The sequence below is a fragment of the Mustelus asterias genome, chromosome 14, assembly GCF_964213995.1.
Source record: "Mustelus asterias chromosome 14, sMusAst1.hap1.1, whole genome shotgun sequence".
Lineage (NCBI taxonomy): Eukaryota > Metazoa > Chordata > Chondrichthyes > Carcharhiniformes > Triakidae > Mustelus > Mustelus asterias.
Window position 1 is genome coordinate 33,424,244 of NC_135814.1, and position 19,622 is coordinate 33,443,865.

Consider the following 19,622-nt stretch of genomic DNA (forward strand, 5'->3'; position numbering starts at 1 on the left):
ACATGCAAATATTAATACCCAAGAATCTTTAGTCTCCAGATCCCCAGTGCAATTATTTTCTATTCATTTTAATAATCTTTAACAGATGACATTAGTGACTTTGAGTTAGAATTCTTTGGAAGAAAATGCTACGAAGGAAGGTGATGTTCAAATTTGCCTTCTGGGTCTGAAAATAACATTTATATAATCGTTCCTAAATTTAGTCTTGTCAGGATTTTTCTATATCATGTGAGTGGTGATCACACAATTCAACCTGCCTTCATTCTTATTGTTGATAAGAATATGCGTAAAATGTATGCATTGCTTAATTTTGTATGGTGAAAATAAAAGCAAATGAACATGATGCTATATTAATCAAAAGGCGAGATTTAAATTCCAATCATATATTTTGTTCATCCCCATTGAACAGCATATTTGTCAAGCTATTGAATGTTGTGAAGATGGATGATAACGTAATAACAAGAAGACATTCGAAAAGTATTCCAAACAAAATTAGACCTTTACGCTTCTCACACACTACATGGTTACTTTTCTGAAATGATTTTTCCATAATAAGCCACTGATAATTTAGTGTTTTTACTTCAAAAATATTTTTTTGTACGGTAAACATTTGAAATGAGTGATTTTAAAATATTGCTTCTGATTAATGTATTAATGTGTTTGGAAAAAATGTGCGGCAATTATTTTACTGAGTAATGTGTTGACGGCCTTTGCTGTTTGTGTCGCTATAGTTGAATTTTTACACTCCTATAAATAGAAAAATGTGCATTGTGGTATGAACAGGTTACCAAACAATTTTGTTAGACAAACAGAACCAGTAGAGAGAAATGTACGTTTGTATTTAATAAAGTTATCATTACCTAGCTTGCTGCCAACTTGCTTTATTGTCTGACTTCAGCAGGTTTCAAAGATACAAATTATGTTCTGACAGAAGAGCATATGTGATGAGAATGGATTCATCCCAAGCCCTATGAATATTTTAACCATTTTTGATACATTTATGCAACTATAGTTTTATCATATGAACTGTCTCAGTAAGTTCAATTAAAAACCATTGCAGCTATTCGTTTAGAAGAAGAGTCAATTGGAAAAAAAATCATTAACATTTCTATTTTTCATTTTTTTTTATCAAATGCTGTGTCAATTATTTTGCAGAAACTTCACTCACGGATCGTAGATCTTTCGTCTGGGGACTTGTTCTCTAATGCGGAGAAGAACAGAAGCCCAATCCAGTCAAGAACTACAGAGGCTCAAATTCATGTGGGTTATTTTCTTAGAACATTTCTCTCCTTGAAACAATCATCCTGTTTTTGTGCCAAAGCTTGCTGTTTCAGATGAAGAATAACGCTCATCCTTAAAAATATTATCAGAGTAGTGTATTAAAAAGCACTCTCATTACCCCACTCTAAAAATGTTTTTCTGAAATCCAATACCATCTCCCCAGCTGATGGAATAAGCAGAATGTGTCACATTGTACAAAAAGGAATAAATCTCAAGTCATTTCTCCGAGACACTTTTTTTTTAGTATTGATTACATCTCAGTCTCTCTGAGAAATGGGAAGGAGCTTTTTATTAAGGTCCATGTACCACATTACTCACCCTATATTTATGATATATTATGTATGAACTTTTAAAAATTCATGTGCTCTGCAATTTTCAGCAAAGGAAGGAGTTTGCAGACATTTGTCAGTGAAGGCTATGGTTTGTACATTTAGTTTAACATGATGAGTCAGAAAATAAATAAAAACAAAGTCAATTTGTTAAAGTGTAGATCCTGTCAGGTTTTGGTTTATCAACAGCAGAGTTATAATCAAAACGTTACATTAGTGGGGTCCGTCACATTTTAGAATTTTAGAGTAATGGTTAAGAACTTATTTTAACTCTGCTGGAAACAAAAGATCGATACAATAGTTACGATGCAAAATAAAAAATGTAATTAAGCCAACTACATCTACAGCTTAATCTTGAGGGAATGAAAGGTCTGTCTATTCATTATAGTTTGTATTCTTTGCATTCCTGCCCTTATATGTCTCCGTAGATGATAACAGACTACAGGACACAGAGTCAAGCCAACCATGCTAGCTAACAATGTAAAATTAGTAACGTTTCAAATTTATTCTGCGCTGTTTTGATTTTGTATCTAATTATGCTGATCACAAATGATATGAATTTATGATGGCATCATTGAGAAATTAATATTGACAGTTTATGGTCTTGACTGCCATATTTTTATGTTACATAATGTCTTCATTTTGCAGGGGGTGTGCAGAGTAAACAATCAAATATCCTTTTCCTTAAAGCTGAGTTGTATTCAGTCAGCTGAAATCGCATCAGCTGTGTAATGATTGCTATCCCATTACTGAGGGAGAATACAAAGTGTCAATATGTGCTGTAACCAGGAAAGTGCAGTTATTGCCAAGTGGCATCAAGATGAATGACAGTGCAGTACAAAACTTAGTTTTGCTAAAAAATTGAACTGGATAGTAACCTAATTCACTTCCTTGATTTCAGTAGAAACATGAAACGTACTTAATCTGTTAATGCATTTTATGGTAAATCTGCTGCTTCCATGATAAGCTGCAACCTGGCCATCATTCATGGAACATTTAATATAGTTTGGAGAGTCATTAGAAGTACATTGTCACTTATGTTTGGAGATTTTAAAGTAGTAAATTATAGACTTTGTCATTTCAAATAATGTACAAGAGTTATTTATGAACATTATTTAGACTTTGTGGTTGAATTCTGCTTCTGTACAATGTAATAGGAAATGAATGAATTACTTTCATCTGCTTATTTAAGAAAAGGGCACAAAGTACAGTTGGCAGTGACTTAGTTAGGCTATGAGCTGCTCTGTGTACATACTCATCAAGAGGGCTGGGCGCACGCACGCTAACTTTTTAATATTAAGTGAGGATGGATGAAGATTCAGTACTTAGCTCATAAAGGGCCAGAATTATCCAGTTGACTGAGTAATTTTTAAATCCCATTTCACTCTTGACAGGATTTGTTTTCTCCCAACAAAACCCCACGTAGTGTGAGATGACCCGATGGGGCAAATCTTCTTAAAATATAATAAGACTCTTAAATGTTTCCTTACCTATGTGTCACTGTTTCTCATCAGGTTGAGTATGTAATTTAGAGTTGTGTCCTTAACAGCGAGTGTGGTAAACCACTGTTAAGCTTATTGCCTGTGTGTGTGTGTGTGACATGCCTGGACATGCCCCTGCCGGCCCTGCCTGAGACTCCTCCCCCCCCCTCCCTACCCCCCTGCCTCAGTCCCTGGACCAGTTCATCGGCATGGGTGTGCTCCAAGTCTTTTGCGAATAAAAGCCTATTTGTTCTAGCATACAAACTAGTCTTTGCTTGATTGATAGTGCATCAGCGAGTTAGGTAAATGGTTTGATCTAGACTGCTCTAACCATTTGCTTGAAATCAGTGATTCCTTTTTAAAACTCTCTCTTGGATTATAATTCAACTGTAACAAAGTTCAGAAAAGAACTGTATGGATCTTAAGCAATGCCATTTGCCTTGAACTCCCAGCCTTCCCTGTTGTGCATTTCCAAAGGATGTTGGGTGTGTCAGTCTATGGCAACCATTGCTTTAATATCCAACACTTTACATTTTAATGTCTCTACCTCAGACAGTGATGAGTTTCAATAGGTGTCTGGACTAGGAATTGTCTCCCTCTCCACATTTCCTTGACGGCTCACCTTGGAATGTGGCCTAGTGTTTCTGTTCAAATTACAGAATTTGGGTGGCACAGTGGTTAGCACTGCTGCTTCACAGTGCTAGGGACCTGGGTTCAATTCCGGCCTTGGGTCACTATCTATGCGGAGTCTGCATGTTCTCTCCGTGTCTGCGTGGGTTTCCTCTGGTTTCCTCCCACAGTCCAAAATGTGAGTTTAGGTTGATTGGCTATGGTAGATGAGCAGGGATATGGTGGGAGGGGGTGGGCCTGGGTAAGATTCAGAGAGTCGGTGCAGACTGGATGGGCTGAGTGGCCTCCTCCTACAAAGTATAGGGATTCTACGGTTCTAATTTGAATTGTAAGTGACTTGTGGCAGCCATTTTAATCAGTGTCTTTTCTTGTCCTTAAAAACTTCTTTTTAAACGGTTCAGTATAAGTTTGGTCAGCCGATCAAATTATAAGTTGATATCACTCGTGCATAAATCCTGTTATTGTGATATGATCTCTATCTTTTTCTGAATTCCACTTTTATTCCCTTTGATTTTGCTTTCTGTATATAATTTTATATTGAATAACCTATTCTAAAGTACATTTCCCGGTTTAGAAGCTGTGGGGGTGAAATGGGTCCACAACCAGCAGCGTGAACCTTCTCACTGCATCATTTAGAAAAAAATTCCACTGACTTGGAAAACATTGCCAAGATTTTTAATCTCGAACCAAGAAAAAGAGACAGTGGAATTCCCAACCCCATTGGTGTGGTGTGTTACAATGGTAACGGGAAATCTGGACAGCATAAAAGATGTTTGGGGATTTCCATTGGATTCTCTGCCCTGTCACCATTCCTGCTCACCAAAAATGGGAGCGGAAAGTCTCCCCCCTCCCCCCAACTCAAAGTCAGGCTAGGCAATGAGTTTCGTTGAAACTCTTTTTCAAAGCTGTTGTTCTGTGAACTCCATCAGAAAGAAAGAAAAATTGGCTGCCAATCATGCCACTGGCATAAACTAAATTCACACTTGTGTGTTAGTAAGGAATTTTCAATGATTTGTTAAGGAGACACACTGGGGGCGATTCTCCCAAAAAAGTTCTAACTGCTGAATTTGCGGGAAAACTGGTGTAAATCACGATTGTTTTTTCAGTGGGAGTTCACACTAGAATCTGCCACACTCTATGCAATGCAGAGGCCACAATCGTGAATATCATTAAAAACCCGGAGGGGGCTATTCACCCCCGAGGCTGACCGTTCCGGGCCTTTGCACATGCGCAGTGGCCCCGGACTGTCAGCCTGCACTTTGCTCGCCAGCTCGATCGCTGGCCAGCCTGGAATCCCCGCAGTGCTGTCCCTCCCAACAACCCCATGGCCCGATCGCGGCCCCCACTAACATTACTGGGCCAGCCATCCCCCTTCCAAGGGTGGTAGAACCCCCCTCCCCCCGGCAAACACCCCACCCTCATGGGAGGCAGCCCAGCCCCCCCCCCCCTCCACCCCCAGCCCACCTGATCACTGGCCTCCCTCCAGCCCTGATCGATCCCAATGTAGAGTGGCAGTGGGATCCCCAACCCCATCGAATGCCCGCTCGGCCGCGCCTCCAGCTGGTCATGCCCCCAATAGGCTCCCATTGGCACTGCCCCATGCTCGATTGGCAGTGCCAAGGTGCCCCCTGGACACTTTGTCCCGTGGCAGGGGGCACAGACTGGCACTGCCAGGGCACCCATGCCCAGGGGGCATCACCCTCCCATCGCCCGACCCTTTGGAGGGCCCTGATTGCCCCCCTTCACTCCAGCGGGGTTGGGCCACTAGTTCCCCGAAAGCGGAGCGCTAGTCTGAATGCCACCGGAGTGAAATTGTACTAGTGGGGTGGGCGATGCTCGCGGGCCCAGAGACTTCAGTCCCGGGCCCAATAATCAACATTTAAATAAGATTAAAAATAGATTTAAATAACTTACCTGCTGTTCCCGCCGCTTTCCAGTGTGGTCCCGACTGCGCCGGATATCCGGCGCTGGGAGATGCACGAGCATTGGGAACGCATGCGCAAACCCCGCGAATCGGCCGGCAGGCGATTCTCCCGGCCCGACACGCTAATGGGAGAATCGCCTCCACTGTTCTCCACCTTGCTCTCGCAGTCCCAGATCCCCTCCAGGGGCTATTGCCCTGTTTCATATTTTGAAGAACAGCAGGTTTCTAAAGTCAGTGGGTTTGACAACATTCTCTCACTGATGACCAGAAAACCTAGAACAGTCAATGCCATCAGTGATTCACAATGCTAGATAAATTAAGTTTTAGAATTTGTATCGCTTTATTACTAAATATAAAATCTCACACAGAGGAAAATAATGAACTGAAGCAAATATGAATGAACACTCATTTGAGAACACAATTATGTTTCAGACTTATAGTAATTAAGTATGTCATAATTCTGGGGGGATGCAGTCCCCTCTTGAGATTTCTGTGTGAAACAGATGAATGACATTGAAAATCTTCGGATTGCTTCTTTGCCCTTGTCTGTTTCATCACAAGTATGCTTGACATATTTCCATGTAACACCAAACTTTGCTGTTTGTCTTTACAAAGAAATACACAAAATAGATTTTGCTTTTCAAGCAACTTAAGGTTGCACGTACACTGCAGATGTTGGTTTAATTCAGGTCACTGCAGTTCGGGATGCAGCCAAGCAGAACCATGTTTACCTTGCTTTGCTCATGCCTGAATTTCTAACATACTTTCCCAAGTACCTGAATAAAGTTGGGGATGGGGTGGTCCGAGCTTTCACCAAAAAAATTAAATAAGGCTCGACGGACTTGAAACGAGCCCAGTGCCTCAGTACTTTTCAATGAGACACACTGGGGGCGATTCTCCCAAAAAAGACTAATTAATGGGCAGGATTTTATGGTCTCACTCATCCAGTGAATTTATGCTATATATGGTGTACATGGCATTTTTCTGGAATCTCTCTCTGCTTCTCTGAGGTGAGATCAGGCCCAGACTCCAGAGTTACACGATGCATTTAGCATCAGTGGAAAGTGATTTTGTCTTTAAAGTATTCCTGAACTGGCAGCGTAAGTAAAAACTAGGAGCAAACTATTTACTGAAAAGCACAAAATTCATTCCTGTGCCTTTTTTTTCTTATCTGACACCCTCTACGTGCTTATTTTAATAGGTTTTAGAGAACTGCATATTGAAATTGCATAAGAAAATGTGGTCATGGTTTTGTGAATAGGTCATGGCCTGTACTTGAACCCTAAGTTACACTGGTGGCCACAGGAAGTCAGAAAAGCAGGATCCCAAGCATGCACGCTTGAATCAAGACACTTCTAACTTTCCATACCGCAGTGTAGGAGGAGAATCTGAGTCTGCACTACAAGAGAAAGTTAGATATACACAGCCCATAGTAAATTGCAGATTACATGCTGCAGTAGAATGACAAAGAAACTGTGAGCATGAAAGCTTGGTGTTGTCCTCAGATTCTGCCCACAGTGAGCACTTTGCCTGAAAAAGATGGGCAGTATCTGAGACCTAGCCTGCTCAAGTAGGATTCCTGCAGAGAGGCACATGGCTTTAGTTGTTGGATGAAAATACTTATCTCTTTTTAGCATTTGCTCAAAGCATCAGTAATGTTTGTTCGGTAGTCTGCCATTTTGTGGGTTACTTTCTTGGCAATATCTCCTTTCTTAATTATTGCTGATATTCTCATTGAAGTCATCACATATCAAGTGGTGAGCACGGGCATTCCTTTAGGGGTTCCAAATGCATGAAATGATTTATATGAGAGAGACTAATTAATGGGCAGGATTTTATGGTCTCACTCATCCAGAAACCGCAAATTCCCACCTGGGGTCAACGGACTTTCCCATTGTCCGCCTCTCACCCGCTCCGATTCCCGTGGCGGGCGGGGTGGTAAATCTCCAGCCAATAAGTTGACCAATGCAGGCAGATGTCAGAACACTTGATGCATTTTGTTCACATTCATCACTACTCTGGAATTTGCATGCAGAAGTCTCTTTCTTCCAACATGCTGGGTGCAATTCTCCCCAAAACAATCTAAGTGTCAGATTTGCGTGAAAACTGGAGTAGTTCACGCTGCTTTTATCAGTGGGAGTTCAGAGAAGAATCCCCCACACTCTGTGCACTGCAGAGGCCACCAGTGTGAATATCATTAAACTTCAGAGGGCAGGGCCTGTTCCCACTGGAGAGGCTGAAATCAGCGCGCTGCGCATGCGCCGATATCGGCATTGACAGATCGGCACATGTGCAGTCACCCCGCACTGAAGGCCTCCCAACTGCTGGCCAACTCGATCACTGGACAGCTCAGGCAGTTCCCGCAATGCCGCTCTCTGCCCCGCAAGGTCCGATCACTGGCCCCTCCCCTCACCCATTCCTGGTCCCAGCCCTGACCCCCCTCCCCCCCCACCTCACAGCCCACCGTGATCTCCAGCACCCCCCCCAACTCCCCACCCCCATAGTCTTGACCCCCCACCCTGCAATGCTGACCACCCCCCCCCCCCCCCCCCCCCCCCCACAAACCCCCGGGCAGGCTGACTGCTCCCCCGCCCTCACAGCCCATCCAATCACTGGCCTGCATGCTTACACCATTGATTCCTATGCAGAGTAGCAGCAAAACCCAATCACCCCCTAGGCCCCGTCCCCATCAGGCCCCACCCTCTAGGCCCTGTGCCTTCATATGCCCTTATGGCTTGTGCCAGGGGGCACAGGCTGGCACTGGTGCCAATGTCCAGGTGGCACCCTGCCGCTGCCCGACCCTCTGGGGGCTCCCGATTGTCCCCCCTCCCTCACTTCACTCCACCGGTCTGGGCCGCCAGCTCCCCAAAAGTGGGGAGCTGCTCTAATCCCCGCAAGAGTGAAAGACTCTGACAGGGTGGGAGATGCTAGCGGGCCTGGAGGCCTCCGTCCTGGGCCCGCTAATCATATTTAAATTATATTACAATGACCATGTAAATAGGCTTTGTGCCTCCACACCGATTTCTGGCGAGGAGCAGACGCCGCTGGAAATCTGGCACTGGGAGACGCAAGTGGGGAACGAACGCTTACTCGAACCCTACGAATCGGCCGATGCGACAATCTCTCGGCCCACTGCGCTAATTTGTTAGCGCAGCGGGTTGGGAGAATTACAGCCGTACTGGTGTCAGAACAGATCTGCCTTTTACCTTTAATGTTTCACAAGACACACAGCCACTGAGTACTACTATTTACTGCAGGTTGCCCTACAGGCAATATTTAGAACAATTACTGTAGAGATTTCATATGAACAGATCCTTTCAAGTCATCCCAAGGACATCTGTCATGTTACATAGTCTGCAATACACACACACACATATATATATATATATATATATATATATATATATATATATAATTGTCAAATGCTATGTCAGAAAGGAGTAATATTGATCCTGTTCAACATTCAGTCTGACAAACCATTATAGATGGCACTCAGGTAAGCATTACAATTCCTCATGTCAACCTCCTGGCCCACAGGAACAGAAAGGGTTTGCACTCAATTAATGTTTAGATGGTATCTTATCTCCGAAACATCACTAAGCACTATCTGAAACAAGGAATAATTGTCCTTTATAAGCTTTCACACTAAAATATACTTTCCAAGCCATCCCAAGGACACCTGCCGTGCAACACAGCCTGGCCATTACCATAGAAAACATTCTTTCTGGTATCACAGTTTGGTATGGCTCCTGCTCGCCCAAGACCGCAAGGAACTACAGAAGGTCAGTGAATGGAGCCCAATCCATCACGCAAACCAGCCTCCCATCCATTGACTCTGTCTACATTTCCCGCTGCCTCAGCAAAGCAGCCAGCATAATTAAGGACCCCATCCACCCCAGACATTCTCTCTTCCACCATCTTCCTTCGGGAAAAAGATACAAAAGTCTGAGGTCACGTACCAACTGACTCAAGAACAGCTTCTTCCCTGCTGCTGGACCTACCTCGCATTAAGTTGATCTTTCTCTACACCCTAGCTATGACTGTAACACTACATTCTTCACCCTCTCATTTCCTTCTCTACGAACAGTATGTATTGTCTGTATAGTGCGCAAGAAACAATACTTTTCACTGTATGTTAATACATGTGACAATAATTAATCAAATCATTGTGTAGCATATCACAGTGCACACTCTTTAAGGAGAGGAATTATCGGTGGAGAATGCCATTAATAGAGCCAAGCTAACTCATCCATCAGTGACCGTTGATCCACTAAAACAAACTTAATAACGGAGGTGTGCCATGATATGGCAGCATGACTATATGTTTGCTTTGCCACCTCTGCTGTCATCACTTGCAAGAATGGTCTACCATCCACTTCCATCCTGTGAATTAAAGCTGTGTACAGTTCAAAATGGTATGTCCCAGAGTTGTGGACATTCCCATGTGTGCTATGGTGAAAAGCATATTTACTTTTGCCCTCCCCCTGATCCCAGGAAATTCTTTTCCAGCCAGGATCTTGGTCAACCACTTGCAGGTTTCACATGTGCTTTGACCGAATATTGACCTGCGACCCCATCCTGCAACAACAGGGTTTCCCGTTTTATCCACAGTGACTTTGTGGACAAGTCGGCCTAATTTGACTTTTAGAACTGACACGCTTTACAACCTGACACTTCACTGGATCTTTACTAAGTGTACTGCAAGTCACACTCTTTATGTGCTGCCAGCCTATTCAAATTAAGGTGAGAAATACCCCATTGTACAACCCTGTGTATATTCACCTCTGGGTTATTTTGTCTGTTTCAAGGTCTGTACCATTCAGTCAGTTCATTTTTCCATAGCAAAAGATTTTTTGGACTTTTATTTAAAAATATGTAGGACAGTCTTCAGCTCCAATCCAGAAATAGGTTAGATTAAATGAGTATTAGAATATCAAATATTCTATTATCCAAGCCAGCCTGTCTACTCTTCTAATGTTTCCCAGGAGCCTAATGTCTCTGTGCCATTCAGAACCAGGCAATAAACTATCTTAAAATACCTTGAGTGTCATCCTCTAAACAAAACTGTAAGAAGCAATGATCTTCAGGTAATGCAAGAAGCAAGGAACTGCGAATACTTGAAATTGGAAATAAAATCTGAATTGGTTGGAAGCACGCAGCCAGTCAGTCAGCAGCGTTACAGAAAGAGAAAACACATCAGACTGGCACCAAGGTCTAACACCCAATCCCTCCCGCAACATTTTACTATGTCAGAGAATCAAGTTCCACATGCCAGCATTCTCCCACCGGGCATCCACCTCACATCACCAATGTACAACGGTGCCACTCCTGATGTTTGTGCTAAGCTTTGCCAGGAGTAAGACCGAAAGATCAAAGAGCAAATCGGAAGAAGAATTAAAGTGGCAAAATACTGGAAGCCCATTCTTGCAGACAAAATGGAGAGTTTGTCAAAATAATCATGTAACCTGCATTTGGCTTTCTCTGTTTCCTGTTTCTCCCAAAAGATTGTCAAAAATTGCAACCCAACACACAGACATTTGTGTTGATGGCTTGGCTATTGAAAAGCACAGTTGGATCATAGTCTGCGATCAGCAGCAGTGAATTTATGATGAGTTCCAAAAATATTCCATTCAGTCAACTAGCCTTGCTTCATATGATGTTCAGTATATTTGAAAATATCTCCAGTATCTTTTTCACATTACTGTAGTTTTAAATCTCCTTCAATTTTGCTGCAGTGTTTCCATTTTCTCATACCCCGATTGTAACTGAACCTTGAATTGATTGGGATTAGGAGAGCATGAATGGCATTGCCTATTTGCACAAAATTTCCTTTGAATCTATCAAACAAAGCTCCACTGTGGTATCTGGATGATATCCAAATCAAGTTGAATTATATTTCTCCCCCTTATGAATGAATCAACAGATGCTTTGATCTGTATAACACAGTCTTGCAATTATTTTTTTATTTGGATGGAGTAATTAAATTTTATTTTCTTCAACGTGTGTCCGTTTGAACAAGAAGGAAATCATTACCTTGGAATGTGCTACATCTTTGAAGTACAGAACTGATTTGATAGAATAGATTTTAATTCAAAAATGTGCTTTGAGCTTCTGTACATGAAACATTTATTTTAATAACAGAGTTGGTGCAATACATCTCAAGCTAACGTGGGAACACCTAGAAAGTCTAGCTTTTTATTCAGAACCCTAGAGACTAGAATCAATCAAGCATTTTGGAAGGTCTAATAAAGATAGGAAATATACAGTAAATGGCAGAACCCTTAAGAGTATTAATAGGCAAAGGGATCTGGATGTACAGGTATACAGATCACTGAAAGTGGCAACACAGGTGGAGAAGGTAGTCAAGAAGGCATACGGCATGCTTGCCTCCATTGGCCAGGGCATTGAGTTTAAAAAGTGTCTTGCAGCTTTATAGAACCTTAGTTAGGCCGCACTTGGAATATAATGTTCAATTCTAGTTGCCACACTACAGAAAGATGTGGAGGCTTTGGAGAGGGTACAGAAAAGGTTTATCAGTATGTTGCTTGTTATTGAGGGCATTAGCTATGAGGAGAGATTGGAGAAACTTGGTTTGTTTTCACTGGAACGACAGAGGTTGAGGGGCGACCTGAAATAATCTTGTAGATTTCTGAGGGGCATGGACAGAATGGATAGTCAGAAACTTTTTCCCAGGGTGGAAGAATCAATTACTAGGGGGCATAAGTTTAAGGTGTGAGGAGCAAGGTTTAAAGGAGATGTATGAGGCAGGTTTTTTACACAGAGGGTGGTGGATGCCTGGAACTCGCTGCCGAGGAGGTAGTGGAAGCAATTATGATAGCGACTTTTAAGGGGCATCTTGACAAATACATGAATAGGATGGGAATAGAGGAATATAGTCCCTGGAAGGGTCGGGGGTTTTAGTTAAGTCGAGCAGCATGGTCGGTGCAGGCTTGGAGGGCCGAAGGGCCTGTTCCTGTGTTGTAATTTTCTTTGTTCTTTGTTCTATTGGGTTCTCCCAAAAAAGTTCAAGTGTTGAATTTGCGTAAAAACTGGAGTAAATCACGCTTTTTTTTCAGCGGGAGTTTCAAAATGAATCTCCCACACTCTGCGCACTGCAGAGTGCTTCAGTGTGTATCACGTTGAAAATCAGTGGGCAGGGCCAATTCACACTGGAGAGGCTGGCAGCATAGCACTGAGTGGGCCATTGCGCATGCGCTGATCTGTCAGAGCAGAGATTGGCGCATTCGCAATGGCTCCGCACTGCCAGCCTCCCAGTTGCTGGCCAGACAGCGACCCCCGCATCGCTGGCCCTCTGACCCTGCCACAGCCCGATCGCTGGCCCCCTTCAAACATGTCCAGGCCAACCTCAATCTTTCGGCTCCCTTCCCCCTCCCTCCCTGCAGCCCTGATTTCCCAATCTACCACCCCCCTCCCCAAAAGGCCCAGTTCTTCCATTAAGCCCTGCCCCCTTGGCACTGCCTGATGTCCGGTGGGCTGTACCGAGATGCCCCCACGGCACTGGCACTTTGCCCCAGCGCCCAACCCTCGAGGGGGCCTTGATTCCCCCCCCCCCCCTTCATTCCAGCGGATCGGGCTGTCAACTCCCCACAAGTGGGGATCTATAGTAAACCCCGCTGGAGTGAAACACTCCAGGTGGGGGGAGGGTGGGAAAGGCTAGCAGGCCCAGAGATTTCAGACCTGGGACCCCTAATGATACTGAAAAAAAGATTCAAATGTGCATTTAAATAAATTATACAAGCTCCGCATCAGAAATCGGCACGGAGCTGACGGCACCGGAAATCCAGCTGCCGGACACTTGCGGAGGCCATGGCGCCTACGGGGAGCCCACGAAATGGCTACAAAAGCAGCTGGGAGAATGGCCTCCATTTTCTTTCTTATTGAGGAGTAAATATTTGCAACCTGCAAAATAATCCTGAAAATGCTGGAAAAACACAACAGGCCACGGAAATACGAAAAGATGGATTGATGCTTTGTTCGGACCGAACCCGGTTCTGCAGCCTAAATTTTAACAATTTGTTTTTTGCCAGCCCCTGAACATAGTCATAGCTGTCATAGTTATATTTTCACTGCCCTCAAAATTGGAAGTGTAGTCATATGAAAGGGAAGGAACACTGTAAGGACTCTGAAGAGAAATAGAAACATGTGTACATTAGAAGTGTATGTAAACAGTGAATATGGGGGAAATGTTCTACATTAACCAAGACTGAAGGGAGGGACATTTGCAGTGTGTGACAAGCATCCCATTTTTGTATTCACAGGGAGCTCTGGAGAATACACCCACCAATATACCTATTTTAAAGTGCCAGAGTCAAGTAAATCTGGCAGTACCCAGCCAACTTTACCCTAGGAGCAGCTGTAGCAGCAGTGAACTCTCTCTTTCAAGTGCCTGCAGTGAACATTCAAGTGGCTCATTTACTTGGAATGAAGGAAAGACATGCAGTAAGAGGGTACAGTATGAGTCCTATTGAGTAAACTTCATTTGAAAATCATGTTTCAAGAATGGGAGTGCAGTTGGCTGACAATAACACTTTCCATTAACCAGTTGTCAGAGCACCGTTGACCCAAACACCCCGGGGATCCACTTTCTTGGCACAACTGCAACAGAGTAAAACCCCTCTTCCCCAGACTGAAGATGCCCCAAATCCTGGGGATTGGTCCATCTGCAGTGACACATGGATAGCCTGTAACTGCAAGGTTTCATCAGTATCAGCCATCCTCAATCTCTGGCGAAATATTGGAATGGTGTCAGTGGTTAACACTGCTGCCTCACAGCGCCAGGGACCCGCGTTCAATTCCCGGCTTGGGTCACTGTCTGTGCGGCATCTGCATGTTCTCCCTGTGTCTGCGTGGGTTTCCTCCGGGTGCTCCAGTTTCCTCCCACAGTCTGGAAGATGTGCTGGTTAAGTGCATTGGCCATGCTAAATTCTCCCTCAGTGTATCTGAACAGGCAACGGAGTGTGGCGACTGGGGGATTTTCACAGTAACTTCATTGCAGTGTTAATCTAAGCTTACTTGTGACTCTAATAAATAAATTTAAAATATTCACTCTAACGGTGGAGAGGAGGAGCAGCAACAAGCCACAAAAGGAATTGCCCTTTCTAGTGTTATGCTCCGCATGTAAAATAAAGAGTATTTGAATCTCTCTGGAACCAAATATTTTTGGTTTGGGATATTTTTTACAGGCCTCAATTGGATGCATACCAGCTAGTTCTTAGCTGCCCAGAGTTCCATGGAGGCCCTAGGGTGTCAAAGGGGAGAATGTTCTCGAGAAAGCAGTGAAACCACCCCCGCATCCCCAAATACATCCCCATGATAATGGACTTGAGTTGGAAAAATAACCAGTGACATTCCCAGTCAATAGTTCTCAAGCAAAAAACAATGGAATCCCAAGAGAACTGTGTTTTTCCTCAAATACTAGCCATTGATACCCACTTTCCAGCTTTGATCCGAGCAGGAATTTCAGGACCTTTATGTCAACAACAAATAATGATTTGGGAAGTTTAAAAAAGGGAAGTAAGCCACTTCTGAACAAACAGAAGTACAACTATAGCAGGTCCCCATACGCACCCCCAATGACAAATAATGAGGTTTAGAAGTGTAGTAGACTTCTTCTTTACTCAGGCTTTTGTTTGCTTGATCAAGCTTCATCTGTTTTCAGTGGGTGGAGAAAATATTAGTATTTCCAATTGCCATCTCCTAAGAGTACTGGGATTATGCCTTGACTTGAATATTTATCCTATTTTGTCGACTGAATTACTAATATTCTCCTTTTCATTTCTAGTCTTCTCTAAGCTGGGAGAAGAGACTCAGTATCGGTTCCTCACTTCCCAGCAACCTCTCTAGTCCCGCAGAAGAACTACCTCCAACTCGAGAAAAAGAGAGCCACATCCTAGAAGGATTAAGGAAGCTGCAAAAGAGAAAACCTCTGCTCGAGCAATCCTCAATCGTGTCAAAATGGGCTTACAAAGATTGCATGAACTCAAATGAAGGAATTTACTCTCTGGGCCTCAAATGTCGGAATCGTGGCAAGAGTAAAGATCAAACACCTCTCGAGGTTACCACTAAAGGCATGTGCTTAGGGCCTAGTAAAACATTTGGGTATGATTCTGATTCTCACGATGATGCAGACGATGACTGTACAGCGCTCATAACCACAGTAAATGAGGTGCCAAGTAAAGACTGCAAATCAATCTGTAGAAAACTAACACACAGCATGTCTGATAGCCTGTTTAGTTGGGATGGCAGTGTAAAATGTGTTTCAGAAAGCCTTACACACACAAGCTCAGGAGAAAAGCCCGAGAAGTTGACTAGTTTTGTCAGCAGCTTTCAATCAAGTGAAAAACTATGTACAACCAGCAAGTCGCCTGCCAAGGAATTGCAGTTCAATTCTACCAAACTGCACTATAAAGATTTAACAATCCAGCTATCTGACACCGAAGATATTGAGATGTTAGACGAACTGCGTCTGGAATGCGAGGAAGAAAGAAATTCTTCAGATTTGGTAGCGAGTTTATTGACTGACAGACGGTCAGTGAGTCATGCAAACTTACTCAGTTGCAAAAAAGCATTCTTCTCATCTGCAGATAAAGATGAAGGCCATTTTTCAACTTGCTCTGACAACAGGCCAAAGACTTTGAACTCGCTGAACGAAAATTGTCAAACAACCAAGGCCGTGAAAACATCGTCTGAAGAGTGCCTGACAATAGTGTTTGATGCTGAAGATGGCCAGCCAATTAAATTTAACTCCCAGCAGACAGCAAGTGTCACCGTGTCTTCAAATGACATTTCTAGTCCAATTGCTTTAGATGGGAATCACCAGCAAATTGTTTTTGCTAAAGATGCTGCACTGGTGCCTCAAGGGCTGATAGGTTGTCAAAGAGGAAGTGATGCAAGGAATTATGCAGTTTTAGAGTCATTGCAAGGTCATACCGAGCAAAGACGGTTAGAAGACCCTGAAGTCAACAAGAAAATATTTAGTTCCATTGTTCGTACAGATTCTGTAAACTCTGAAAGGCCGTTGAAACCGCACGTTTTTCAACAGGAAAAAGTATTGAAGCCAACATTTTACGCGGCTTATAAATCAAACTGTGTTTCTTCTGTATCTTCCCTGCAGACATCATCTCCTCAAAAGCCACGTCTAACCAAAATACCTAACAGAGGCAAAAGCTCACCACACAAAACCTCCAAAACAAACAGCACTGATGTTAGCAATATGTTTTCAACACCTGGTTCTCTTGTCCAGGACAAGTCACCATCATCATCAAATGTAAAACTTACCAAATATTTAAAAATGCCAAGTATTAGTATTAACCACTGTTTAAAAGATGGCTCCACCATTCCAAAATGTAGCCCGCACCTTTCTCGAGACTCTGGAATTACATTCCCCGTTGAAACGGGAAAGAACCATGCCAATATAGCTCAAGGATCTTTATTATCCAGGAGACAGATGACAGATCTTGGAGAATGTCCCACACGAGATAAACATGATAACTTAGAACTGGAAGAATTAAAATCCCCATCACCTCCACCTCCACCAGGGAGATCTACTTCATTACTATGTAAACCAAATTATGAACAGTCGCCGAAAATAGCAACAAAACCTGAAAAATATGTTTCTGTTGCCATAAATAAGGATGCACCTGCATGTTCATCGTTAAAGCCACAAGGACTTGCAGGTTCTGTTTCATCTTGTGTCCAGTTGACTAAAGAAGTACAAAGTCCGCAATCCCAGCAGCCCCCAGCAATGGATGACGTATGCAGTTCCCACCATGAGAAAGCACTTCAAAACTCCCAGGAATCAAATGGAGTGGTCAAAGATTTGACAGTGGGCTCTTTTGAAAAAAGATACCTGAAAACAAACTGTTCAAATCCTCCCCACATTCAACCTTGTTCTCAAACAGCTGTTAAAGCGATTCGAAGTTTAACATGCATCCATGCAAACCAAAAGGATCCATCTCCACAAAATACCTTTTCTGCCAAAGCGGGGCAAGTAAGTGAAAATGGGTTGATCTTACAATGCAAACCGTCCAACATTTTAGCAACAGTTTCTCAGTGCCATGCAGCAAACATAAATGAACCTATGTTTCAGCCCCCGCCTTCTTGCTCGTCTCCTAGTTTTAGTAACGTTCATACAAACGTTTACTGTTCTGATGAAAAAAACTTGAAAACTCGAATTCCTGTCGGACTAAAGGGATTTTTAAAATCTCCCCCGTTACTGAGAAAAAGTTCAACTGTACCTGGGAAGCATGAAAAAGATAGTATTAATATCTACTCTAAAGGAAACGCGATTCAAGGAAAATCTAAGCCAGCTGATGTATCAAAAAATACAAAACCTCTGGAACAAACAGATTCACTGGTTGATTTTGAGAAAAAAGGTGACCTTCAAGATGGTCTTACTGTTAAAATAGGTTTTCCTGCAGACCTTGAGGATAAAACAAATCTTGACAGAAGCGCAGCAGTTGGGAGTGATGTTGACAGCATAGAAATTAAGGCATTTAAGAGGTCAATTTCAGCTAATAGCAAACCCAACCTCAAGCCAGCCTTAGGCATGAATGGTGCCAAAGCTCGAAGTCAGAGCTTCAGCAATCAGACTGGGGACAAGCCTTCTGTTTCGTTGGTAGATGGACCAGGAAAGGTGCGAACCCAGATAATCACAAACACAACGGAAAGAGGTAATTCACTGACGAGGCAGAACTCTACCGGTGCAACAGAAACATTGCAAACTAAACCCGCCAGTGGCTCTTCAGCTACTCCTAGTCCTTCACATTCCCCAAGAACAGCAAACATTTCCTATTCACGGCAAGTATCATATGGAAGTGTAAGTAGCTCAAGTAGCCATCAAAGCAGCCCCAGCAAGTTGCCTTGTAGAACTCCACCAAAGGGAGATGGCCATCTTAGTTCTTTGAAGTTTGACAGCAACCAGTCACCACCTCAGAAGGAAATCCGAAGTCTACCTCCAAGTGACAAACCGAGTGAGAAAAAATCGAAACCAATGCCTCAGAAAGGAAAAAACGTATTGCAGACAGGACACGAGTCTCTGTCGTCACCAGATATGTCTCCTCTGGAAGGTCAGAGCAAACCACAGAGCCCCTCCAAACTTAACATGGTAAAACTTGTCAAGAAACAAGAGAACCTCTTAAAGAGGCCTGAAATTTCTGACAAAGTGCCCATTTCGCCTCCTGCTCCCGGGACAGAATGTAGCATTGAAGCAAAAGTCATGTTGGGAATCCAAGAAAATATGCAGAAGGTGCAAGGACAGGACAAGGTTCAGGTATCGGAGGTAAAGCAGAAGACTGGGCCTTCCATCGCCAAGTGGTTCGGCTTCCGGAGAAGCAAGTTGCCAGCACCGAATAGCAAAAAGTCTGACGCTCCAAAATCCAAAGATGAAAAGAAAGAAACCAAAAATGGAACTGGTTTAGAAATCAAGCAAACAAAATTAGACAAAAAAAGAGAGAAAAGGAAAAATGAAAAAGCCTGTGAAGAGGCGAATGAAGTTACTAAAGAAGATGCCAATTGTGATAAAAAATTAGACGGTGCTTTTCCAAGTAAAAGTTGTGATATCACACGACATGAAACACACAACAGTAGAAAAGGCAACCTTGCATCAAAGTATCATGGCTATAAGGATCATGATGTTCCGATGAAAGAGTCCGCAAGTGACCAGTTCATGCAAGAGCTACTACATAGGTAATGATCTCAATTATTTTGTATTTAATAATGCTTCACAAAATTATTTATCAGCCGCCACCCTTTATTCGAACTCCCCATATTCTTATAGCTTCACTTAGCAAAAGGCCTTTGGGTCTTACGCCAAATAGTTGCACTTGAATATCATATTACACTCTTTGGTGCATTGCTCTGTCGTTCGGTCTAATCTTTTGTAGCATATGTTTTAAATGTTTAAGTGTACTCAACAAAATGGAATGTAATAGATAGAAGTAATTCATGGTCCATTTT

General features: G+C 43.0%; 1 protein-coding gene across 1 annotated transcript in view; it reads left to right on the forward strand.

The window, feature by feature from the left end:
- Nucleotides 1–19,622, forward strand: part of nckap5l (NCK-associated protein 5-like) — a 358,788-nt gene that overhangs the window by 248,911 nt on the left and 90,255 nt on the right. Inside the window, exons 7-9 of the mRNA XM_078228130.1 lie at nt 1,156–1,260; nt 13,925–14,113; nt 15,448–19,352. Of these exons, the coding sequence (XP_078084256.1) occupies nt 1,156–1,260; nt 13,925–14,113; nt 15,448–19,352 (4,199 nt within the window). The remainder of the gene's footprint in view (nt 1–1,155; nt 1,261–13,924; nt 14,114–15,447; nt 19,353–19,622) is intronic.